At 37.9% G+C, this 25,990-nt stretch overlaps 1 protein-coding gene and 1 long non-coding RNA gene across 7 annotated transcripts in view; both read left to right on the top strand.

The window, feature by feature from the left end:
• Positions 1 to 25,990, top strand: part of LRMDA (leucine rich melanocyte differentiation associated) — a 710,120-nt gene that overhangs the window by 19,858 nt on the left and 664,272 nt on the right. For 4 of the 6 annotated variants that reach the window (XM_072039519.1, XM_072039518.1, XM_072039521.1 and 1 more), the window contains exon 3: positions 17,459 to 17,559. In XM_072039519.1, coding sequence (XP_071895620.1) covers positions 17,459 to 17,559 — 101 coding nt within the window. Of the gene's footprint in view, positions 1 to 13,793; positions 13,971 to 17,458; positions 17,560 to 25,990 lie in introns of those variants that run through there. The other 2 variants (XM_072039522.1, XM_072039520.1) reach the window with 1 other exon arrangement.
• On the top strand, positions 17,571 to 25,807 carry LOC119717288 (uncharacterized). Its single transcript, XR_011810013.1, has 2 exons — positions 17,571 to 20,429; positions 21,639 to 25,807. It is a non-coding gene; the product is annotated as an uncharacterized lncRNA (long non-coding RNA).

The following is a 25,990-nucleotide window of genomic DNA, read 5'->3' as shown; positions in this document are numbered from 1 at the left end:
AGCTCTGCATGGGTATCTACACTACGCTGAGCTGCAGTGGGTTTTTGACCTGAAGGCCATTGCAGGGCTGTCTGGATTGCTCAGCTTTTCACTTTAGGGCCTCTGTGTCAGTTTCGGTGAGTGTAGAAACTGAGCCTCCAAAGTCCTCTTGGGAGAAAAGGAGGAGATGCCATTTTCTGCCTGTCTTGTGTTTCCATGGTATCCATGGGATGGAAATTCCAGGATGAGACAAGAGACCAGCTTGGGTAAGTGCCCTGATTTTATTATACCTGTTCAAAGTTGGGGAAGGAAGGATAACATGGGAAGCTTGTAGGAAATCTATGCTGAATGGCAGTGGACAGCCAAGCAGGGGGTGCCCATCACAGAAACTTTGTCTTCAAAGGCCAGAAAGGGCTTCAAGAATCCCTTCATTCCATATCAACCACAGTGATGAGGAAAACAAAGAAAGACCTCTTTAACCGTTGCTTTTGCAGACTTTGCTCATTACTTGCATAGTATTGACTGCAATATATGCCTATACACCAGTAGTGACAGCTTAGCTCACTAGTGGCCAAGAGCAGGGCATGCACGCTCAGCAAGAGGTATTGTACACGTGCCATCACTAGTGCACAGTGTGCTCACAACCCAGACTCAATCTGAAAAACATCTGCATGTGGCCGTTCACATTTGTGTTCCCACTAGCAGATTCCTCACCTGTATCAAATTTCCTAGCACCATTTTCAAAGTGGTTCCACAAGGGCGGGGAGGGTAAGTCCTATCTATTCCTTGTATTTATTCCTGGACATAACAACTACAGGTGGCCAGAATTCAGATTAAGCTTACATGGGGACACACAGAATTCTTCCCTCCCTCTGGCATCCCTCTCATGCCTTTTCCTCAACTTTGTGTTTCAGTCATATACAGCTCACTAATGCAGAAGATTGTGTTTCTTTCCTGATTCTGCCACCCTAACTTTGAAAGCATAAGCCCCAGCACATTCCTGCAGTCCCTTCAGTAACATGGATGGCCCATTCACAGGGTTGGGAAGGTCACTGATAGTTTCTGGTGTGTAGTTTCTGGATGTAATGCACGTTCACGTCTAACTTTTTGGATACGGTAGTATTATAATTCCTTGCTTGGAATTTGCTTGGGAAGAGAAGGTACTCATCTGTCCCTGTACAAAGCTTCTCAATAAAATTGGACATGGCATTCACTACTCCTGTAGTGATCAGTGTAGGCCAGGAAGATTATAGATAGATATCTCTTGTGTTCATGCAAATAAAAGAGTCTGTGGGTAATGACATGACTTTAAGAACAGGCTATGCTGGGGCAGAGAACTGATGCTACAGACTTCCTCTGACTAATATTCCATGGTGAAAAAGCTGAGGCTGACAGGCACCACCATGTTACGGCTATCCTCTAGGCGTCCTCTAACAGATTTCTGGAACACTGGGAACTGCCACTAATTAATTAATTGATACATTGGGTGCAGACTGCTTTTACAGAGTGTACCTGAGAAGTCATGTCAGACACGAAGCATTGATTAAGTGATTACAGTATATGCAGAGTGCTAGAGTGGCCTGTGGCTGGAGGTGGGAAGGGGCAGTTGTGGAGCCAGTTTGGAGATCAGCCCATCTGCATAAACAGGACTTGGAGCTAGGATTTTCTCCCTGATAAATGGACATTATAGATGTACTGGAGTATCTGGCTCAGACCCTCAATGACAATTATAGTGACTGTAAATGAAAAGAACATTAAGCATGCTAAGTCAGGCACGGAAAAATGAGGAAGTGCCAGAATGGAGGTTGCCTCTGCAATCTTGATTCTCTCTGTTTAGTGCATAGACGTGGTGACAGTCTTGATGATGATAGAACATCAAGATCAAACAATATCACCTCTGTGTGATCCCTGTCTCATCTGGTGCAAAGTCTGCAAGAGAGTGAATGCCAAGGGACCGTAATTTGTCACTGAGCCCTCTGAGAGGAGTGTTAGTATAAAACCAAGATAGCACCAGATAGCAAAGTAGCATGTTTTTCCTTCACATACACCGAGCATGCTCAGTCTGATATAAAATAAGAAACATAGTTGTTTCTGTATTAGATTAGAGGCCTAAAAGCAGTAGGGATTATAATTTAAGGTAATAAAGTGCACGTTTAAACCAGCCAATTTTGAATTCAAGTTGTTAATCTTGAAAACGTATAGAAAAAATACCCAGTTATGGTTACTGGTACAGGTTACATTTAGGATATGCACCTGGAAGCATACTGGTTTACCATTGTAATCAGTGACAGTCAACAGTAATTCAGAAACAGGATAAATAGGGTGACCTTTCTCTAATCTGCATACTAAAAACAGAATAGAGAATTGAAATTAAATTATTTTCTAGTGGCATTAGACTGACAAGTTTGATAGAATTTAAATTAATGTAATACTATACAGTTAGGTCAATTGGGTACCTTCATTTTTAATGCACAAACGAGGATAAAGGAGGCTCAGCCTGTTCTGATGTAGCCAGTTAAGGAAGACTCTCCAAAGCTGAGGTCTCTTCTGTTCCAGATGTTTACTGTGTCTTGGGAGGTGGGGTGAAGCAAGATTATTATGGCGTATATTTATATGCTCCTGAGTTTTCGTTGGTCTCCATGACCACAGCTTGTGAAATCTCTTGATCACATGTATTTATTTACCTTTCTTAAGTAGGTTTGTAACACAATAGTTCGTTTAACAAGAAAAGGTAAAAATTCTATAAAATCCCAAACTTTTGTCCATTACTTTTGCCTTTACTCTTCTGAGATCTTCCATCCTGCAAGAGGGAAAAGGCTTTTAATTTTTTATTACCAATAGAGAAGCAATTGCGATTCTTGGGTTTTATCCCCCTTCCTGAGCAGTATTAGCAAGACAGCTAACCTTTCAAGCTATCCTCAGTGTAACTAACTGTAAAATTGGGATATTAATGCCTAACTGAGATAGGTAGAGTAAGGCCTAATTGATTAATAGATGTAAAATGTCATGAAATTTGAAGGTGAATGACACTTTAGAAATGTTAGGTATGGCTTTCTTTATATTTTAAAATAACCAGTATAAATAACACTAAGAATCGATCATTATGTACATTTTTTTTTACAAACACATTTACTTATCTCTCCATTGAAAGACAAATTATAATACTGAACAGTGAATGCAATTTGAAACAGACAGAAAAGTAGAAGGAAATTAATATGCTTGTCTATTCACTAGAAAAAAGATGAACACTAATAAAATTTCCCTCTAGATAAAACTTTGGAAATGTTATTTTCTATACATGATTTTATGAGCCAGTATGATGCCAATACATATATTCATGTAAGCACCCATTAAGTTTAAAATAGAATCTCCAAAATCTTTCAGTGGACTTGTCAATGTCTTCTTTTTGCTCATTTACCTATTTAGTTTTGATGAACATTTTAGTCTTTGCTTTTCTGCTTAGACAGAACTATTTATAATTAGTACTATACAACAGATATTCTCAAAGTTTTCAGGTAAGAAAAGATTTCCAGACCTGTGGTTATCTCCTAATTGGATCTTTTTTTCTGTCTTTGACAGTATAGACAGTTCTCCAGCTTCATTAACATATGTATTTTTTCATAATGAAAAAATTAATGGTGGGGAAGGATTGAATTTAATTTCTTGTTCTCTTTTAATACAATTTAACATACGGAATAACACCATGCTGATGCATCTGTGAGGTCGTTTCACCAGAGGGATTTTTTTTATTCACTTTATGAAGAGTTAAATGTTTTTTTTCAACCCAATTTTAAGTCAGATTTGTTTTAAGTATAAGATTGAGGAGAAAGGAAGAAAGGACCCAGGTTATCTGGGTTAGATCCCAGGTAGTCAGGATTTTCCACAAGAGGCTTCACTTAGTGTGTCCAGGCTGCTTTATCTGCTTCATACATGTGTATGAAACTGCATTTTGAGTTTATGCAGCTTCAGTGGCACATCTGGGGTGCCAGAGAGCAAGAAGGCTGGGTGAAACCTTTACCAGCCATGTACTGCCAGCAGCATTTGAATCAGAGGGCATGTTCTCTAGTGAAGACAATAAGGTTTTAATTCCTAAAAAGGTTAGTAAATTATCAATAAATATTTTAATAGGTGGCTAATGAATTGGCATAGGGTTAAACAAGCCAACAGACACAGGTTATAGCTGTCCATGACTGCTACTGCTTAACTTCATCTTCAACACATGGATTTCAAGCCTGTAAAATTTTGTAGATTCTTTACTTACCAGTTAGCACTTTGAAAGCTATTTACAAATAGATCCTTCTTACAAACTCACTGCTTAATGTCTGTTTCTTTCTTTTTCTTGTTTTGGTAGGGAATTCTAAGACAGCTGACAAACTGGGAAAAAATGTTAGAAACTTGGCTGGATAATCTGGATATTTCTGTCCCTTCATCATGAGAATTAGCTGTGCATATTTCTCAAGAGTTTTGAGCTGAGAATAAAGTATTTTTTGTTAGTTAGTGCCAGTTCTCTAAGAGCTCATTTTTTTTGCAAGCTGTGTTTTATTCTTCTGTCCTGTAGTCCTGATCCATGATGATATTTGTCATGACAGCTTCCTTTTTGCTGGGTTCTGTCACATAAATTAAGTTACTCCACCAAAAATAATTTTTTTTTTTCCTCAGAGAGAGAGAGAGGAAAACAAATAATTTTCAAAAGCTGTATGAATAATAATATTTAAACTTCCCGAACTTTTTTCTTTGGCTTGATATAATTTTTTTTGGTAGTGTTGCTGTGACTGAATGCTAAAAACACAGTGTCATATGTGACTATATCTCTCTTAATTTTCACTTTTAATTACAGAATTCACCCAGCATTGTTCTAACAGGGTACAGAATCTTCAGTAAGTGAGCCAAGTATAGCACAGTAGTTTAACATGCTACATAATTATGTGAGCTATTATGTCACCCAGATATACAGCCATAACCCTTACAGAGAAAACTGAAACCAGAACCCTGTGGTGGTTTTTTTGTGTGTTAGGAAGCTGATGGTTTTGAAATATTCTACACTGTCAACTTTGAAATTGAAGACCTTACACCATCATTGTAATGCTATCTCAGTTTTGGTCTGGAGACAAAGCCTGGGAGAGTTTTAAGTGGCTTTAGTCTTTATGTCCATTGTATGTCCATCCAATCATTGCCTTTTATTTTATTTTATTTTATTTTATTTTATTTTATTTTATTTTATTTTATTTTATTTTATTTTATTTTATTTTATTTTATTTTATTTTATTTTATTTTATTTTATTTTATTTTATTTTATTTTATTTTATTATTATTTTTTTTTTTTTTCCAAGTATGCTAACTCTGGTATCTGTTTCTAGGCTTATTTTATGATAAAGACATCTCTCAACTGGGACTGAAATACTTTGTTCCCAATTAGTTTTATGTTATCTTACACCATCAGCTAACAGTACCTTAAGCTTTGCTCATCTGACTGCAATTCCAGCAAGAAACCTAAGTGTGAAAAGCTTTAAATTATTTTGTTAAGAGTCCATCTTTACTTGAGAGCAATAGTTATTAATCTGAAGCTCTGTGCTGTCCTCTTGTGATTGTGGGAATGGGTCCCAGTATTAGAGCCAAATATCAGCATGTTTTTGGATATTTTTATATGTAGAGTCAAGGTTGGAATTCCCAGATATAAACAAGAATTTCCTTAAGTTTAGTATTGGTCTGTCTCTAATATTCTCTTCAGTGTAAACTGGAAGTCTCTTTGTTTTTTACTCCGCTCTTGCTTCTGTGTTCTCACCAGAGAAAGCTTAATATTTTTTCTAAATATTTGTTTGTTACTGAGAGCTTGGAGACTAAGACTTAAGGTAGAGCTTATGGCGTACCACTCAGTCCTCAGTGAATGAGGTATTACATTGGCTCAGCTTCTTTCTTCCTTTTCACTTTCATCTTTCCTAGGAAAGGGGATTATATATGTTGTTATGGGATTTGAAGGATTTCTATATTAGTGTATTTGCATGCAAAGTCAGGAAGAGAGGAGTAAAACTAAAGTAACCAGCAAGAAGGTTTGGGAAGAGGCAATTAAACTAAGCCATCTTGATTTCCCTTGCATTTTCTCTCATTTCCAAGGAGTGTAAAACCTGTTTCTTGTTATGTTTATATGTCTCTATATTAATTGACAATATATTGCTTGCAGAGACTGTACGTCTGTAACTTTCAGCTTTCAGCTCTTCCATCTTGCATCATGTGTTTGTGTGTTCTCTTCCTAGCGATGTCTCCAGATGATGCAGAATTAATGCTGGTTGAACTATATTTATCCCTCCTCACCCAGAAGGATGGGTGGATGAAAGTAGTGAGTAATGGGAAAAGTCGCTGTTTAACAAACTGCAGAGGATGATGCGTTTTGTTTGAGCTCTGTTCTTTCATAGCTATCCAGATTGTTAGCAACTTCCATACGTTTCTGTGGGAATCTTTGGTACTCAAAAGGTATAAAGAAAAATAGCCACTATTTTTTGAACTGAGAAATAGGGAGCTAAAACTTTTGTTCCTTCAGATACAGAAATTATTCCATATTGGCCTGTAATATGTTGACTTCTGATTGGGCTGTATACCTGCTTCCTGATCTCTTTTCAGCAGCAGTGTCATATGTTATCTGTGTGGAAAGCTGTGGTTTTGCTGTCTGCCTCTATAACCAGCTCAAAGATGTAAGATTAAAAAAATGGGGCCACGTACATAAATGCAAAGCCAGAAAGGAACCTGTTTGCTAATGTTAGGTATTTCCACACTTTGGCTCAAGCTCCTTCCTGACCACACAACCTTTCATCAGGATAAAGGCAGGCAGAGAACTCCTTCCAACAGGTATTTTCAATAGTATATACCCATTTAGAGATAGGTCTCTCTTACGATACAGTGATGTTGGCAAAGTACATTGCAGATTGTGTCTCTGTAGATTCATCAGGTGAAAACAATTCCTTCTGAAGCAAGCAAGCGACCAGTCAAAAAACTCCAGCTTGGCTGGTCTGGTATTTCAGTTCTACAGTGAACTACCAGGACAGCTAGAACAAGAGACATCATCCCAGCTACAAGCTTCTCTGGCCTCTGCAGCCACTTCCTTTGTCATTTGATCTTTGTCTTCATTTATTTCTGGAAATAATTTGTTTTATCTTTGTGTGAGAGGCAGTCTCTGCCCCAGATATTGTGATGGAGACCTGGAACAAAAAAAATACCTCACTGAACTTTCAAAAGCTCAAACCTGTTATTTAGAACTGCAGTGTTGGATGGCCTCAAATGAGATTTTATCATAGGTTTAATCCTATTTTTTTTTTTTCTTTTTTTGCCCAGCTCTGATTGTTGCATTCTTATGACCAAACAAGCATTGATGCACAAAGATGTACGGTTGCTTCACTGTTGCAATTTACTTTCCCACGATAGTGTAGCCAGCCACTGAAATTCACATATACATAACAGATTGTAAGGAAGCATGGCTCTTCAGGTTTGTTGGGAATCAGTCATCTTGGGCTTCAAAAAAAAGAAAAACAAAAGAAAAACAAACAAAACAATAAAAAAACTCTATGTATGTGTGTAACATATAATTACAAGAGAAGTATATATAATGCAAAACACTTCCAGTGTTTCAGTAGCAACAGCTTCCAAACAAACATTACTGAATACTTTCCAATAAAAAAATTCTTATGATCTTTTATTAAGTGTTCTGTGCCTGCATGGCTAGCAATAGGCCTTTGAAACTTGGCAGGTGGATAATCCCGTCATTCTTTTTGTTGGCTTTATGGAAAAACAAACAAGAAAACATTTAGATTGCATGAATTGTAACCATATAACCATAAAAACCTCATTTCTTGTCTTTGGTTCACACTATATATTAAGTTTTGGCAACATTTCAAAATCCTTCAATAATCTACAGATCTTGTGGATGTCCTGTGTCAGCATTTCTCTTCTGTGTGCTATGTACTCTAGGTGGGACACAGAGAATAACTGCCTTTCAACCTTGAATGTTTTTTTTTGCCTGCAAGTACTATCCACTGGGAGCAAAGAAATGATGGTTCTACACTCTCCTCTTTTCATGACCAGAAGTAATATTTTTTATTATATAGTGCCATTGTTCACTTACATCAAACAGGCCAAACCAAGACAGAGTATTATCTACAGCGAGGGTATCAACCTGGGTCTTGGGAGGAGATGTAGGTTCAGTTCTAGCTGACCACAGGTATCATAAGTATTTATACAAGTAAATCAGCTTTTCTTTGCTTCAGTTTCCTTGCTGTAGCCTAGGAAGAAGAGGATTTCTCTATTTCCTGGTGTAGGTTGAGAATAAATGCATTCAAAAATACTCGGTGTTCTGGTAATACATAGCATTAAAGAATTTAGTGGTATTTTACCTGGTTGAGTTAAATTTACTTAGCTCTGTTCATTCTATAGCCTAAAGGAAACAGAGTCTTGCATATTAAAAAAGAAAAAGGCCCTGTATCATAACAAACACTTTGAGAAGGTAAATTGTGCAATTAATTGTTACTATGTCTTAGCTGTTGAACACATCTCTTATTAAATGTAATTCTAGCCTAATAGCTATAGTGTACTATATAATATAAGGGATTTTAATTGTACTTGGGCCATGCTGTGGTGGACAAAACTGTCATTAACTTTGGTGGAAGCCAGATTACAGGATAAAAATGTCAGGAAAAGCTTTTTTTTTTTTTTCTTCCTACTGTCTTCAAACCTTTTAGGCTGTTATGTTTTTTTGAAAACCCTTAGCCTATAGTATGTTGAATTTATAAAGACTATATGCAAAGTTATATTAGAAGAATACTAACAGGGTTACAACGTGAAGCTTTCCAAAGATGTCAGGAGATGCTGAAATTCAAGGTGCTTTTGCAATTAAACAGTGAGTGAACTTCTGTCAGAGCTGTCTTCATTCACAATCACCATGTATCCTCACTGTGTTCATACCACACTGCTGCCATATAATAGGTAAATAATAATTAAATATATCCTGGAGGTGTTTGTAGACAAAACTCTGCTCTTCATGCAGACAGGAGGAATCAAAGAGTCAGACTCTGATTTAGGGTAGAGTGTGAAGATTGTGTCAAAAGTGTGTAACAATAAGATCTGGGCCATTCTCAAAGCCCTGAAAACTTTCTGCCATAAGATCTAGCTGCTCTGTAGTAATTGTAAATGTAATATGTAATCCTCTAGAACTTAACAGCAGTTTGTCACCAGTTTCAGTGCAGTGCTAGCCCTTCTCTAAATGGAGTAGAAGGGCAGAAGTCACTTAGTGTATGTCTGCTGCACTGCACAGGGCTACTGCATAGAAGGGAACAGCTCCTTGACCCACAGAAAGGTTTGGACCTACCTTAGAATCCATAATTCTTACCAAATGACCTTTCCCCTTATTTAAATGGAATTAGGGGAAGAATTGATCAAAGATGCAAGATATATTCATATGAAACATTCTGAATTGGACAATGTGGTTCTTTGTGGTAGGAAAAGTTTAAAAAAAATAAAAAATAATAGTTAACCCTACTTTCTGCTGTAAGATTCTCCAGAAGAACAGAAAAATGTAAACTGAGGCCATTAACTAACAGTATCAAAATCAAACCAAATTCAAAAATGCTATATAAGTACATGGTAGTACCTATACTGCATATTGCAGTACATATTGCAGCTCTACCACTTTTCATTGTCTGCTTTTCTGGACAAAAAGTGTCCTGCAGTCTTTCAGATGTGCTATGGATATGCACTTCTGAGAAAACCAAACCAAACCAAAACAAACCTCTAATTTTAATTCATCAGCAGAAAGAAGAAGAAGAAGAAAAAAAAAAAGAATTCAGATGTTCTTATCCTCAATTTTTAAAGCACTTTATCACACCGTCACAACAATATAGTTAAGAAAAGATGTACTAGTGTATTGAACATACATGCGTAACTTGCTTTTCAGATCATTTTAACTTATCATTAGCTGTTACATGTCTTTATAAGTGAGAATGTAAGAAATAGCATGGAGATAAGAGAGAAAAAAAAAAAAAGCTTAATTTCTAGCAGTTCAGACTAGGAATAAAAAATAAGGTCATCATTACTGTATTTCTTTCTGTCTTTGTCAATGAGATTAAACTATGTATTTCGTTGCATTTTGTCTTCATTGCATCATGCTTATTTTCTTCTTGTTTGTTTCATAGCAGAGAGCCCTAGTAATGCTCTTTCCTGGGAGACGTTTGAAGTTATTAGTGTGGACATTAAACACCATCTTTAACTATTTGGGGTTAAAAACAATTTTAAGTAAAGCTATGCATGAATAAAACCTTCTTCCTTTGGTAATACTGACAAAAATGTCTGCACTACAGTCTCTTTCATGTAAATTGATTCGGTTTGGAATATGCATTGTATTGCTGTGGAAACTTACATATTTTGAGAAAACATTTTCATCATGAGCATCAACAAATGTGTTGTATTGGTAAACACTGAGCCAAATTTTCTGATGGTCAAACTGGAAGAATATTGTGAGTTGGCTAGGACTTTTTTTAGTTGAAATAAAAAAAAAAAAATCAGAAAATTTAGTTTGTTCACAGCACACCATTTTGTCAGGTGGAATTGTAGGGTGTTTTGGAAGACAACAGGTTGTTGCTTGAGGTATTTTGGCATGTAAGATGATTTTGTACATGCACATGCAGACATACGTGTTACTTCTATACATAGGTTTCATATAAAATGACATAATTTGTTTGGTGCTTGGTGATGTGCTAAATTTTCTGGTATGTATTAGCTAATTATTTGAACCAAACGGTCAATGAGATTTCAAAATTGTAGCTGTGTATACATTTTAGGTTCAGGACTGCTAAAATGGCATAGAGTTCTGTCACCATGTGCAGAACACAGAAAAACGGATAGGTCTGATAGCTATCTGTCATGCTCCCAATACAGTACTTCCCAGTTGCTTAGGGCCTGGATTATGGGTATTATTTTATTTTGAACATACTCTGCTTCTTATTCGAGGAATTGGTCTGCTCAATTTATGATATACATATATTTATGTGTATGTAAAATTATATATACTAAGCAGATTGATGTAACTAATTGAATGTAGTTTTACACAAGAAAAGATACATTTTTTGAAAAGGTCTGTGTTGGTTTTGTCTGTTTGTAACTCATGTTAAACACTACTGAAGTTTTAGGCAAAGCATTGCTGAACATTTAAGGAAATCATATTTGAATGGCCCATACAGAACTGCCATTTTCTGCTTATAACTGTGCAGTGAAACACTAATAATTTAAATAAAATGTGTTTTTTTATATTGTGTGTATACACAAACTGTAAAAAAAGACATTTCAAAGGTCAACTAAGCCCCACTGTCATAAATTATTTCAATCTGAACAAAGAATCCTTACAAAACTTTCAGCTTCTAAGCAACCACCAATAAAAATATATTCTGTAAGTACAAATTTAGTCCTTTAAAGCTTTACTCGTGTAGGCAGCTCTATCAAAGCTAAAGAAAACATTCAGATGATTCAGGTTGTGCAGGGCCAGGACTCGAGAAGGTAGCATTTTGTGATGCTCAAAAGAATAAATATATATTGTAAGGTGAAAGAAAAAACATACTAAAACCAGAGGAAGCTTCATAATGATCTGGAATCTGTGCTATAAAATGACGCTGATGATCAACAGGCTCAACAGCTAACAAAAGCCTGCCTGTATTTATGTAACAGTGTAATGTATTTTAGCTTCATAATAACACGAGGCGATAACTAATGAGCACATTGACTCATATATTTGAAATCTAAGACAATGTTTTAACTTAGCTGCAATTTCAGATGAGATATTCCAAAATACTCCTTTAGTGGTAGACAGTCGCAGCTGTGAGTCTTCCTTTTGAAAATTATGTGCAGGTGATAGGTGCATAGAAACTATGGAATAAAACAGAGACTCCCAAAAAATAAAATTTGAGAAAGTTGCCCGTCATCAGATAGGAAGTTAGCAGCAGAATGATCACTTTCAAGATGTAAGTTTTCAAAGTCTAAGGAAGCATCGTAGCAAGACAGTCATGTCTCCTCTCCATTCCTCTGCTAGAGATCTTATTTTTCACTTCCTCTACAGTATAATAGGCCCATTTTGTCACTGTGGTTGGTAGCACTCCCTGTTTGTTACACACCACAGGATTTGGATCTATTATTTTGTCCATGACAGATAATAATCTAGGCCATGTCTACACAAAAAAATGTTGAACTGGTTTTAAAAGAATGATTATAAGCCGGATGCACTTAAAACAGTTTGCCACCTCCTTAAATTGTTTTTGTAATTTACGAAATTCAGCTAAACTGATTGAAGAGATGATAAAGTCAATTTCAGTCACCTAGTTTGGGGAGCGGGACCTGCAACTTCTCCCTCTAGACAAGGTCTTGCCTAGTAAGTAGGAGGATCAATGGCAGGTTAATGCAATTGGCAATGTAAGGAGGTGGAAAAAACAGACTCGTTATTGTTTGTCTGTGCTATTTGGTAAACTATTCAGGCAGGATTTCTTTCTTCAGAGATCTCTCTAAAGTGACAGCTAGCACTCTACTAAAATTAATACTAATAATATGGATAACGATGTGCTAAATTGTTTTCAATATAATTATTCCAATTTTACAGGAGCATAGTATTGAACTGATTTTACTCCATTAAGACAAACACAGCTGACTATATCAGGAGGCCACTTTGTGCCTTGAGTTATATCTGTTCGTTCTGATGGGAATTGCATGCTTGTAACTAAAGGAGAGATAAAAAGAGGCAGATACAGAAGAGTAGACTGTATTGCTTTGTTTAAATTTACAGTTCACATAGCACTTGTTTTTCTTGGCGTATGTTATTTGCTACATGATCTAATAAATAAACACAGGCCCTGATTGTTTGAGGCATGCTGAGTGATGACCTGAACTAGCAAGTACGCCTTGATGGAAAACTCTTACATAGAGAAACAGAACTTTTATTCATTAGTGTAGGATCTGCTTATTTGCTGCGGATGAAGGGTTTGATTCTTCTTGGTCTTTAGTATGTAAGGAAAATTAGATCTATGCGAAGGAAAGGAGTCATTTGTTCACCGATTGTGTTTTGATCTTCTGCATGTTGGCCTCTTTCTACATTCATGCGATACATTAAAATATCAGGGGGTGCACAGTGGTGGTTTTTATTTATTTATTTATTTATTTTCCCCCGGGCTCTTAGCCCCGTGTTTCCTGCCCAGCAGTCAAAGGCAAGGATGGCCCTGGAAGAAGCGTAATGCCACAGTCGTACCATAAATTTGTTCTGTCGATAGTACGAGGCCGAGCAAGTACTGGGTTAGTTTCTGCTGCGGTGCTGAATAAGCCGTAGAAGTGGGTTGCAGTGCAGAGCACGTCTCCTCCTGCAACTTATTTCCCCTCACAGCATGCCTCTGCTTTCCGCGAGTTACGCTGTATTAGCAACGGAGAGGACAGAAGAGGGATTTTTAAAGGTGCTTAGGCAGCCGAAGAGGTAGGGAGATGACTTACAGCACTTAGGATCCCAGCAGAAGAAACCTGAGTATCATCAAAGAGCAACATTCTTACGGAAAACCTTCCCCTTCCCCACTCCACCTCATCAGCGGCAGCCTCCCATCACGGCATTATTTTAATTAGCAATTAAAATACCCCGGAAAGAGCGCTGTGATCGGTATTCCTGCTGGCTCCGAGGGTCTGCTTTCCCCACGACCTGACAAATAAATAAATCCGCGCCCAGCGCCGGGGTCACCTCGCTCAGCCCCGGGGCCCGGCCCATGGCGGCGGGGGCGGGGGCGCGGCGGGAGCCCCTGCGCGGCCGCCGCCCCCTGCCGCGGCCCGGCCGCGCTTCCGCCGCCGTCAGCTGACTGCGGCCGGCAGCCCGCACCGCCCGCACGGCCCGGCCCCGAGCCACGGTGACTGCGGAAGCCCCGCTGCGGCCGCTCCCCCCTCGCCCTCCCGCCCCCTTCTCCCCGGCCATGGCAGGGGTCGTGGTGAGCGGAGCACAAGTAAGTGTGCGCGGCCCGGCACGGCCCCACCTGCCGGCGGCACCGTGCTGCTCCCCGCCCCGTTCCGCCCCGCCAGCGGCAGCGGCAGCGGGGCCGCCGGGCTGGGCTGCGGGCAGGCCGGGGCTGCCTCGCCGGGGGGCGCGGTGGGAGGAGGGGAGGCGTGCGGGGCTCCCGGGGGGCAGCCCGGCCGCCCGAGCCGCTGTGAGCGTGCTGGGGGCTCAGGCTCGCCCGGGGAGCGGGTCGAGGCCCGCCCGCCGGCAGCACATGGCGCGGTGCGGCCGGCTGGGGACGTGCCCCAGGTGTGCTCCCCGCGGGGGGAGGCAGCGAGCCGTGCCCACAGCTCCTGCAGCACCATCCGAGAAAGGTGCTGCCTTACGGATTACTAAGATCCCAGGGCCACTCTAACGTGGTGACAGAGATTAAGCGGTCATTGCCCCCAAAGCTGAAGCAGAAGAGAGTTGCAACCGATACTGAAACTAACTTACGCTTTAAACGTTTTGTAAAAACATAGTTTGTTCCTGAATTGTACACAGTGCATTGAAAAGCCTGCAAGAGTGTCTGAGCTGCCCATAGCTGGTCTTCTGCTGGGTTCTGTAAGAGAGTTCCTGAACGTTTCTGTGGGATATTGAGCTGGGCACCAGTAATATAAGTGCTTGATTATGACCAGCCTGCATTCAGTCTGGAGAATTAGGCAATGTAGACATCTACATCTACTTCTAATCCCATGGGATGTCCTGCAATGGGCGTAGAAAAGCTGAGAAACCTGCCGTTACTCATGTGCCTGGTACCGATGAGTGGAGTCATCCTGGGCACGGTAGCTTTGGTCTCCTCTCTCATTGGTGGCATCTCTGGATACGCACTTGAAAGCTCATCCTTGTTTTGAGGGTATTTGAGATGGATGCCAAAGGAGGAGTACCAGATTGTGTACTTCTTATTGTTTGCAGGGAAAATTATTTTTAATCAAATGACTACAAATGAAGAAACATTATTCGCAACTTGTCCAGACTACTGAAGCCTTGTTTTATATCAGCATTGTTCAAAGATTAAAGAGCAGACGAGTGAGGAAAGAATACTCTTGAAAACTTGTTTAAAAAGGCTTATTGTGCATTGCATGGCTGGTGATCTGGCAGCCGCTGAAGAGAGCTCTTGTGTATCTGAGGCAAGTTTGTGTATGTGGGGTGCAGAGATCGGAAGCAAGCGTACCTTGTATTTTGTGGGAAAATAAATCTGTTTAAAATTCAAAATGGCACTTGTATATTGAATGAGCTGAAGTAGACTTTGTGCAAGTAAATTTCCTTTCACGAGGCCCTTAGCATTAAAAGGTCATGATAACCATGTTTCACCTGCAAATACATCTATGAATAACCTGTTTGTACCAGTTGTGAAAATATTTTTGTATATTTTACCAGTTCAGAGGCTGAAACTTTACAATATCTTAAGTATTTTGCTTTCTGTGTGCCCCAAAAAACACATTTGTATGAGCTTTCTTCCTCAACTTCTGTTCTTGTGGAGCTAGGGCAGTTGAGGCCAGTTAAGTTTCTGGAGCAGTGGCAATGTAGGTCAGAATCTTTTGCTACTTTTCCACCCTTGATCCCTGTGGGTGAGAAGAGCAGTGGTGGCCCGTGTTCCTGCAGTCTCTCTAGCTGTGCAACATCATTTTCCAATCCTAATGTTAATGGGCATCATATTTTAGTTATGTCCTTTACAGCGTGTTGTACAGAATGACTGTTTAATCCAAAGAATTATTTTACTAGTAAAGGGGTGTCTCTCCAAGGGTTTGCAGGCGCTAGTTTATAGAAATCTACTTTTCAGCGAAGAATGAGGCGATACTTGTTTGTGTACTCATATGTATACTGTAAAATATTTTGTGGTTCTCTTGGATGAAAACTAGTGGGTCAATATATAGAGAGAGGGTGTGAGGCATGTTTAAGTCAATGAATTCTCAAAGACACTTGCTGTTATGCCCGAACCATTAGGATGTGAACTACCCAGAACTGTTCATTTCCCTTTTGTCCTTACGCTCACTGAAGTCATGTGTATGTCTAGTAGCAGAATATATATATATTATATATGATAAGAGCAGGGATGGTTTAAGAGGGAAGATAATGTTAAACGGAACTTCAAGCTGCCTGCTTTCTGCTCATAAAAAAAATATCACTGTAGTCAGTTTTGTTTGCTTAAGGTATTGAACGAAGTGAATTAAATTTGATGCAGTACTGTAGTATCAGATTGCAATCATTTTCAGAGTGTAAGAAACAGGGATGATTTTCAAAAGTACAGACTATTAGTCTGTTCTGCAGAGTCTCTACTCAGCAAAAAATGAAGTAGTATCTAAACAGTTTGACCCTGTGGTGTATTTTTTTACCTAACACCCTGTAGTGTGTGAACACCAGTGGTGTATGATAGCAAATATGCATTCAACATGGAGGTAACAGCTGTATCTCCTAGGTAGTAGTGTAACAGAGCGTTGAAATCCATCTGCCTAGCAGGTTGCCATCTAAGGACAACCAGTGTTCCTTTAGCACAGAATCTGAAGTGTTGGTGTTGGGTGAGTCAATACAGACAATACATGTATGACAGTATGTTTGACACGATTTGTGGGGATTCTTTTAAGAAATTAAGCCAGACTTCCAAGATGATATATCAGACAGAATATGTGAAGTTTTGTGTTTTTTTTTTTTTTTAAATATCATCAATTACATCAACACTGCTAAAAAGAAATATGAGTACATATTTTATTTTTTTCTATCTCTAATTCTTCCTCTCTTTGTTAAAGGTGGGTCAGATAAACAGCTATGGAAAGAAGGAAACACATTCACAAATATTTTGGGTATAACGAGGAGTGTAACCTGAACATAGGTGTTGAAGCCAAAAACCTTTAAGACTTGCACCACTGTCCAAACAAAGCTGCATGCTTGATTTCTCAGATCTTAAGCAGCTTTCCTGCCCTGTCCCTAGCATACCTCTGAAAATAATAATCTCCCCAAGGAACTGCTGTGAAAGTGGATTGACGGCACATTGCTTAGGTGTTTCTGGATGAAACTTTCTGAAGTGATCTCTAAGTGTTTTGCATATGAGAGGCAAACTAAAGAGTACTTTGAAAGTCTGCTGATGTTTCACGAATTTTTCTTTTAGGGTGCTCAGAAGGGTAATCCAAAGTAATGTTAGATCAAAGTATTAATAGTGGGATGGAGTATGATACTTATGACTTAACGGAATAAATGCAATTGTAAAATAATTTTTATCTGAAATAAGAAAATTCTGCTGTGTTGTACGTAGGGCTATGCATGTGTTAAGTATTAAGCTGACTGTATTGATAGAAAAATGAGACTGTGATAGATTCTTTAGCAGTGAAACAGAAGAAGCTCAAAGCTGTAATGAATGTTTATTATACTGTGTGTTGTCGTTGGATCAATGAGGCAGAATCTGGACAGGAAACTGTAAATAATCCACTTACGGAATGCTTCCTTTTTGCTTCTAATTCTCAGGTGTCCTACATTAGTCAAGACTGTGAAGAAATTCCAGAATTTCTGGGAAGAAAATACGGACATATGGCAAAAAGACTAGATCTTAGCTTCAACTTGTTAAGGTATGTTGTAATGTATAGATTTTTTAAGTGCAGTTTGGCTCACCAGCTCCAAAACCATAATATTTATTTGTTTTTCTCAAAATAAAAACACAGTTGTTGTCAAGTGGGTGATACTGTTTTATAGACAATGCTTGTCTCCTTTTCTTTTACTTTTGGAACACAAGCAACCAGGTGAGTGTAAATTTCTGGTGTTAATGCAAATGATGCCAGTGTGGAGCTTACAGTTAGTTCTCTGCTCAAAATGGAAGATAAACAACATTACCTGAAGAAGTGAAGAATGGGATCAAACATGAATTTTCCTAAAACAAAAAAACAAGTAAGCGTGTGCTTATTTCCTTTCCTTTTTTATTTGTAGATCTCTGGTTATTACTGTAAATGGTTTGTAATACTCTTTTCCCAGATGATGTGTTTTTATTATATGATTTTATTTTGTGCAGCTGTATAGTTAAGTGCTACAGCTAAGTGCAGTTAGAGTTTATATATAAATTCTAAATTATTTTAACATATGGATTGATTTTGAATTCTATACTATTCCCATTAGTCATTACAGAAATTCTAAGCAGTATCCATTTTCATTTAATCATTGTGTGAGAAGCCTGGTGAGGTTCAGCAGTGTGCCTTTCAGATTTGGAACTCTGTAGGTAACTAAGGGAGAAAGGAGTGGCATGTAGTAATATATTTTAGAAAAAGTGTAGCTTTCTTAGCATTAGAGCAGAGGATTCTTAACTTATTCCTTTTATTTCATTGAGGGTAAGTCCAGAGTCTACTAGTGAAGAATGAGTCACATAAAAGTAATATGCTAGTGTCTGGTTCTCCTAGGGAGAACAGTCACTGGTTTTTATCTTGCGTAATACGAATAAATGTTATGTTGAGCAACTGTAAACTCTGAAAGACTGATTCCTGTATGCAGGAGGTAGCAGAGCAAAAGAGGCACTTAATCTGTGGATTGCCATTATCTTAGATTTATCTTATGTCTGGCTGATGACTGTGTACCTATGGAAATTGTGATTAAACGAGAGAATTTTGGGGAAGAGGGGAGCTGGAATTGACATTTTTTCTTTTTATTACAAAGATAATTCAAGTTCTGCATGTGTATTAAGATTTAACATGTCAACAAGACTACTCTTTCCTTTCTGGAGGTACTATCCCTTGGAAAGAAAAAAAAAAAAGGTTTGGGGAAGGGAGGCTTTTTCTTTTTTAAAGCTTATTTTGGAGAAGCTCATATGAATGTTACATGGGTATTAATGTTTTCTTAATCTTAACTCTTAAAAAGGAGTTTGACTTTCTACAACAAATTTCTGTCGTCAAAGGTATAAGTTGATTGAAGAAGACAGATGATCATCACTCCTACCACATATGAAAATGATATTGTGCTTTGCTGGCATTAATACAATATGCTAATAGTAAGGAATTTAGCTAGTCATCCTTTGAGTATACACAATGTGTAGGAACTTTTGATGGCTGCCTTTGGATTGCTGTGCTATGGAAGAAGGTGTATGGTAGTGGCTGTGAATCCTCCATTTGTTAGGATTTATTGGGGGGAAGTTTAAGTTCTAGAAATAAGCATATCAGCTGTTGTATTTGGACATAGCGCTTAGAGGCTAGAAAGAAGACAGGAAGTGGATTTGTTACTTGAGACACTTGTGATAGTATTTTATTTCATGACTAAGGTATTTTAAATGAACTCCACTGGATGTAAGTGAAATTGGGTCAGACCTGTAAGATTATCTGTAAGACTATCTTCAACTCCGGCTGAAGTCAGTGGTATTCTGTAAGCTTTTCATATGTGTTTGATACTATTTTTTTTTTAACTTGAATACCCCTTTAACAAAAAGGGGAACATTCAGTGCTGGTTTTGAAGTGTTGATTAACAGGATGCACGTGTCTCTTGAAGCTGTTGCTGATCGTACATGTTTCTGAGGAGTGCCTCCTGCAAAACTGTCAGCTCAACATTCCCTGAACTTGGGCTGTTAAGTCTAGCCAGCAAATGAGGAGGTTTACAGGTTGTCTTGTGCAGGTACCAGATTACATTCACGATTCTGCTGCACTCTTCTTGGAAATGCAAATTAATCTGAGCTTGTTTGAAGGGGAGGGAAAAAGTTCTTTGTAGTAAAGATGTCAGTTTTCACTATAATGATTCATATTAGATCTAAGCATGTGTTTTTGAAAGCAAAAGGCTATTTTAGTGGTCATTAATCTGAAAACTAATATCTGAGTCAGAGAGATGCTAAAATGCTTACTAGTAACCTCAGTGTCAGGATGTAAGTACTTACCAAACTTTTCTGTGTTGTTTTTATATAGGGTTTCTCCTATCCTCTGTAAGTATGGCTACTCCTGAGTGTATTTTGGGAAGGAACCATCCTCTTGTACCAGACAATATATCGTGTAACATAAGTATTAATAGAAATTCTGACAACAATTAAATGATCAGTTTTAGAAATTGAGTGTGGAGGGACACTTTGTTTTGTGGGCACCAGTATTTGTAGTCGTGTTATTTAACATTGCTGTCATAGGTGGTGTTGTGTACAGAGAAAGAGAGATCCATTGTAGTAATGTGTTCGGCTTTTTGATCAGTTGGCAGCAGATGCTTCTTGCAAGATAGCACTCTCCATTCAAATCCAGAATCCTGTGCAGTTGTCGATTTACAGTCTTTACTGTGTGCACATGCATGCTTGTGCACTTAAGACTCTTGTCAGAAATACTACTTTCTAGTGCATGATACAGGTGTCACAAAACTTTCTTATACAACTGATATGATGAATGTAATTTATAATATTATACTTGATTAAACAATCAATTTAATGACTTACAGTGCTTTTTATACTGTGATAATGCAGGTAACTTGATTGCAAAAGTCAGGATAGAGCCAGGTAAGTTATTTTGCCATTTATGGCATTTGTTTTTGTCAAAAACAAACAAACAACAACAACAAAAAACAAAACGTGTGTTTTCAGAGGCTTGTCCAGGTATACTGGAAAACGCATAGGAAGATTGGCTAATACTGTATAGGGAAGTAGGAAGGAATTAGTCAAATGTGCTATGCTTTATGACTTGTTTTACACTCAAACAACTTGTGCTAAATTTGTCACTTAATAACATAGATATTCATTCAATAGATGCTGTTTTGTATTTCTGGAACATACTAACCTGCTGTTATGAACAAAGCATGGAGTTGCTTGTTTACCACCACCCACCCCCGCCTCTTTTTTTTTTTTTTTTTTTAGCTTGTTGAGCTGATACATATTTAGATAATGATTTTTTAGAAGTTAAGGATATCATGTAATTTTTTATTGGTTGTGATGGCACTTCTGTCTTTTTTTCTGCAGTGAAGAGTAATTATCTGGATTCAGTGTTTTCATGTGTGGTGGTTTTCTCCTCAGATTTCTGCCATTTCTCTTTCTGTGTGTTACATAAACACATAAACGTGCACAAAAACAGAGAACTAAATTGGAGGGGGATAGGGTTGGTGCTTTTGTATTGGCAAATGTATATGGAGAAAAATATATTATTCACCATATTTTTCTGACCTTAGAGTTCTGTCCAGGTTCTTTCCTCTTCTTTATTAAATACAAATTAGGGCCTACGTAGACACTAAATTTTCTTTGTACCAGATGTGGTAAGGCTAACGACACTTGATTAAATACTCACAAATAGTTGCTCTTTAAAAGAATTCTTGTCTTCCTTGTTTGCCTTTTTCTAAGAATTGGTCTCGGCTCTTGATTACCCTGGCTGATACATGGATTCATCTCTCTCACTTCTGGCAGCCCAAGTCAAGTGACCATTACATCTTAACAATGGTTACTCATTTCCTCTTCTGACCAGAAGGGAAAGGAAGGATAGGAGAGGTGAATTGCAAAAGGGAACTTTCTATGGGGAGGGTGGGGAAAAAGGAGGAGTGACAGTTGTGTATGAAGCACAAAAAATGGTGTGTATTTCAAAGCATGGTAGCTGTAATCAGCAAGATGTGGTACCACTGTATTCTCTATCCTGTTCACGCCTCTGGTGGACTGAAATCCTTCAACTCCAGACCACTGCTATCCACTTGTGAATTATTTCTTCTTATGCTGTTTTCTTTGCAGATTTTGTTTAAACAGTTTATAATGTCTTCTGTGTTTGGACTAATGGGGGGTCGTGAAGAAGATGGAGCCAAGCTCTTGTCAGAGGTGTACAGCAAAAGGATGAGAGGCAGTCGTCACAGGGAATTTCCAACTACATATAAGGAAAAACTTCACAATGAGAAAAGTTGAGTGGAAGAGGTACACAGAAAGGCTGTGGATCCCTCCTCCCTGGGTGATATTCCAAGTGCAACTGGACAAAGCCCCAAGCAACCTGATCTAACTTTGAAGTTGCCCTCCTTTGAGCAGGGGATTGGACTAAACGAGCTGTAGATACCCATTCTGACCTAAACTGTGATCTGATTCTGCAACCCTACTGGTGTGATTGTCTGTAGTAAAATAGCCAGAGTTAGAGCAGCTGTTTTGGTTGATATTGGTAGTGATTTTCAGCTATTTCAGAAATGAACTATTTGTACTATGTATTGTAAATAAGGCATGTTTCAGCAGCAGAGATGTTTTGTTTTGAAAACCGAGTTCTGAGTCTTTCATAGTAACTGTATATGATAGTCTTCACTGGTAATAGAGTACTGTAAAGGCCACTTTTTTTTTTTTTTTCTTTAATACGTGGAAAGCTATTCCCCAGTTCCCAGTTTGTTATCTAATGAAAGAATGGAGTACAGGAAGGAAAAGTCACTGATGTACCAGTGTTAGTGTTGCTGGGAAGCTTTGCTGAAAAGGATTTCAAGGGTGAATGGAAAACTGTTGTTGATCACTAGAAGTTAAAGATTTCATTGGAAAAAGGTAAATAATAATTATTGGTGAAGGAAAGAAAGGAATAAGCACGTAAGCAAGGATGTAACATAGTTAGGAAGGAGAGGCTTGGGTAAAATACAAAGATACTTTTGCTAGACACAAATTGCTATTTTGTGGCAAGAGGAAGAAGTTATTCAAAGGTTCTTTTATTTGTTCTGGATAACTTTCTTTGTGCTAAATATCTCCCTTCACATTAAAGGCTAAGTGCACTCCAGTGCCTGAATAACAGATGTCAGTGTTATTGCAAAAATAGGTGCCATGCTTTATAAATAACATCTACTGTTTCGTTCACTGAGAAGTCCACTTCTATTTTTGTGTTTTTAAACGTGGACTATTTTTCTTTTTCTTACAGAGATTTCTTCGGGCTCTAAACTGTGAGACAGAAGGGAGAGTGAATCTTTTATCTTGGCCAATGAGGGAGGATTAATCCAATAATTGTGCTCAGGGAGATACAGATATCTCTTCCCTCTCTCTAGGGTGCAGATTATTTCTGCTAGGAGCATGAATAATTTGCACAGTGTGTGCTTGTGCATATTTTCCACCGTCCGATTAAGAGGGTCTATGTATGAAAACATCCCCTTGAACTTTAATCCTAGTCTGGAATGTTCCTCCACGACTTTTGTGAGGCTGAGGCTTTGTAGTATCCTCTCTGTGGACTAGAGATTGTTTATTTCTATCTTCTGTTTACTGTTTTCTTGCCTGGGGAAACAGGCAAGTGGCAGCCTGAAACTGGGCTTCAGTTTTGTAGGGTGTGTTTTCCTTGCTGAGTTGAGTATGCGAAAGAGGCTTTTTTTTTCTTGCTACCTTCCCAGTCTGTACAGCAGTAAGGCACACAGAACAGGAAGATGAACAACAAAAGGGAGATGGAAATAAAAGCCAGAATTCAAAACAAAGCATGACATATTTTTAAAAGCCTTTAGACTGATCTTTATAGCATTTTAAAATGTTGAAGAAAATGCACTATTGTTAAAACTTTTTGATGGTTTTATTTATAAGGTAGAAAAATATTTTCACCATAATTGGGTAACTCTTAATCGTAGCAATTGCATATTTATCAGTGTGAGGGGCTGTTATTAATGTAGCTGTCATGCACAAACACATTTCTGCATTAAATCCATTTAGTATGTGCATTATTCGGTCTAGAATGTCACCAGGACATCAAAGCCCCCTTAGGCATAAGAGCACAGTGCCCTGCTGTGGCTGCAGAAAGGGCTTGATCAATAAATGTAACATGTTAATGCAGAGCAAATAGAATAAAAGATTTCTTTGACAAGACATGAAAAATCACCTTGTGGCAGCTGGCATGGTGATGCCATTTCAGCGGAGACACTAGCAAAGTTGATCTGACAAGTAAAGAGGAGAGATGATGGTTATAAGGTGCTTTTGTTTCAAACTTCTTTCTTGACCTGTCAGGTTTTGAAGGAGCCTGAATGGCCCTTTTTTGTCATGTGAAAATTGTAGTCTTAGGCAGTTATGAAGCAGTTATCTCTTCTCAAATTGTGAATGCTGCTGTTTAATTGATTCACTTAGCATTTGAAACTGTCACGCATTAATAATTGCTAAATCCTGTAGATACTGCTCCAGTGTGTCATGCTTAAATGTGTAGTTATCAGAAAATTAATATCCTTAATGAACCGATGCTTTCAAACTAGCATTGCATGAAATCTCTTTTGCCCTTTCATTTGTTGAAGGTATATCAGCCAGTTTTCAGAGCAACCCCTCCTGACATTGGTGTGGTTTTATTTATTTATTTTTTTGATGCCCGACAAATGCCAGCTTTGCTTTGGGTACATAGTGTGCTCAATGACAATAAATATAGTAATTATGCTGGAGTTAGTAATTAACATAATTATAGTCAATTACGACAAATACAGTGCAGAGCTAAATAAATGAGGGTGAGAAATTAGCAAGCTAATTGATTTACCTTACTTGCTGCTGCTTCTTGCAACTAGCAGTTGTGGATTTTCTGCAAGGAGAAAGTGTATTGTTTACAAATAGCTGATTGTGTTTTGAAATGATTCTGTCTTATGGCTCTCACTTCAGTTTCTTTTATACTGAGGTGAAGAGGATTGAAATATGGGGTAGTCGTTAGAAGGAAAAAAGGAGCTGCTGTTCTGTTCTCACTGAATGCTCTGAAGGAAAATGTATGTACTTGCTTTAATTTTAGATAATTCTTAGAGTATTGAGGGAAAAAAGGCTATTTTTCTTCACAAGAAAAATACATTGCTACAGAAATTTTTGCCATGTATTTTAATCTGCTTAAATGTGGCCTGAATTATCTAAAAGACATCAATATCTTTTTGTTTATTTATTTACTTATTGACATTAGAGAGGTCTGCACAGCACTGGATAGCTAAAGAAAGAATTGAAATTGTTCAAGTAATCCAAGTGTGTTGAAACAATATGCTCTTGTTCAGCCATCAGTTTCAATAATTCAGAACCATCGGACCAGTATAGATGCATAGTATCATAATGTTTGTGCACATTATAATTGCCTGTTTTGTTTCAAGATGATTTATAGTATGTTGTCTGAAATAAGAGTATTGGAGCTATGCTGTTAATCTGTTTCACTCTCCTTTTTTTTTTCTTTTTTTTCAAGCATGACCACATTTTACTATAAGAAAAGAGAATTAATATGTTTAAGTACTGAAGATTTTGCATTTTTTTTAAACTGGAATTTTTTTCTTCATGCAAGGAAACAGGGTGTGGTTTACAAATGTGCACGAGTTCTGTACTCGATCTAGTTTATTGTTTCAAGGTAAATGGAATTGTATCTAGACATGTCAATGAAGAGAGAGCATTTGCTGCAGCTAAGCAATCTGAAATATATGATTTCTTGATGTTTTGCTACTGAGGTAATGAGTAGGTTTGTAGTTCAAGAGGTGGATACTTAGAGTTTGCCTGTTAGGGGTGTCCTACTGTAAAGCACATGATGCTCTATATTTTGAGTAATATTGAAATGTTAGGAATGTCAGAAAATGAATGTACACCAGCACTCTTTAGAATCAATCCATTTGAAAATCAATTTGCTAAATGGAATATTTATATACAAGGAGTCATTTAAATTATTTAAAATTTATAGACTTAGTCTTTCAGATGAAGTCTTACATGTTTATTAATCGGTATGGACTATGTTATGCATAATTATCTTTTTATTAAAATAATTATTAAATAGTTGTATCCTACTGGACAAACTGAGACAAATGTGATGATGTATTTATATATGAGTAAAACCTTAGGAGTTGTATAAGATAAAGTTTTATAGGTGCAAAAATGTAGGGAGAGTATTACCAGTAAAAAAAATATTTTACATTTCAAATAGTATTTCTGTTTTGGGTAGCTGATCAAACTACAATAATTAAAGCTAAATGCACTCCTTACTCTCTCTTCCTCTCCTTTACCCTCACGCCACGCCTTCCCTTTTGAAAAGTAACATTTCAACAGGAACCAGATGTGATCTGGGTAATGTATCAGGAAAACTTTTTTTTTAGCATTTGAAAACTTTGAATAATAATAAAAAATACTATTAAGATTTACTTTGTCTCTCATGCAGTAGCCGTGCC

The sequence above is a fragment of the Anas platyrhynchos genome, chromosome 6, assembly GCF_047663525.1.
Source record: "Anas platyrhynchos isolate ZD024472 breed Pekin duck chromosome 6, IASCAAS_PekinDuck_T2T, whole genome shotgun sequence".
Taxonomy (NCBI): domain Eukaryota; kingdom Metazoa; phylum Chordata; class Aves; order Anseriformes; family Anatidae; genus Anas; species Anas platyrhynchos.
Note: the sequence above shows the minus strand (reverse complement) of the source record. Positions and strands in the feature narration are given on the sequence as shown.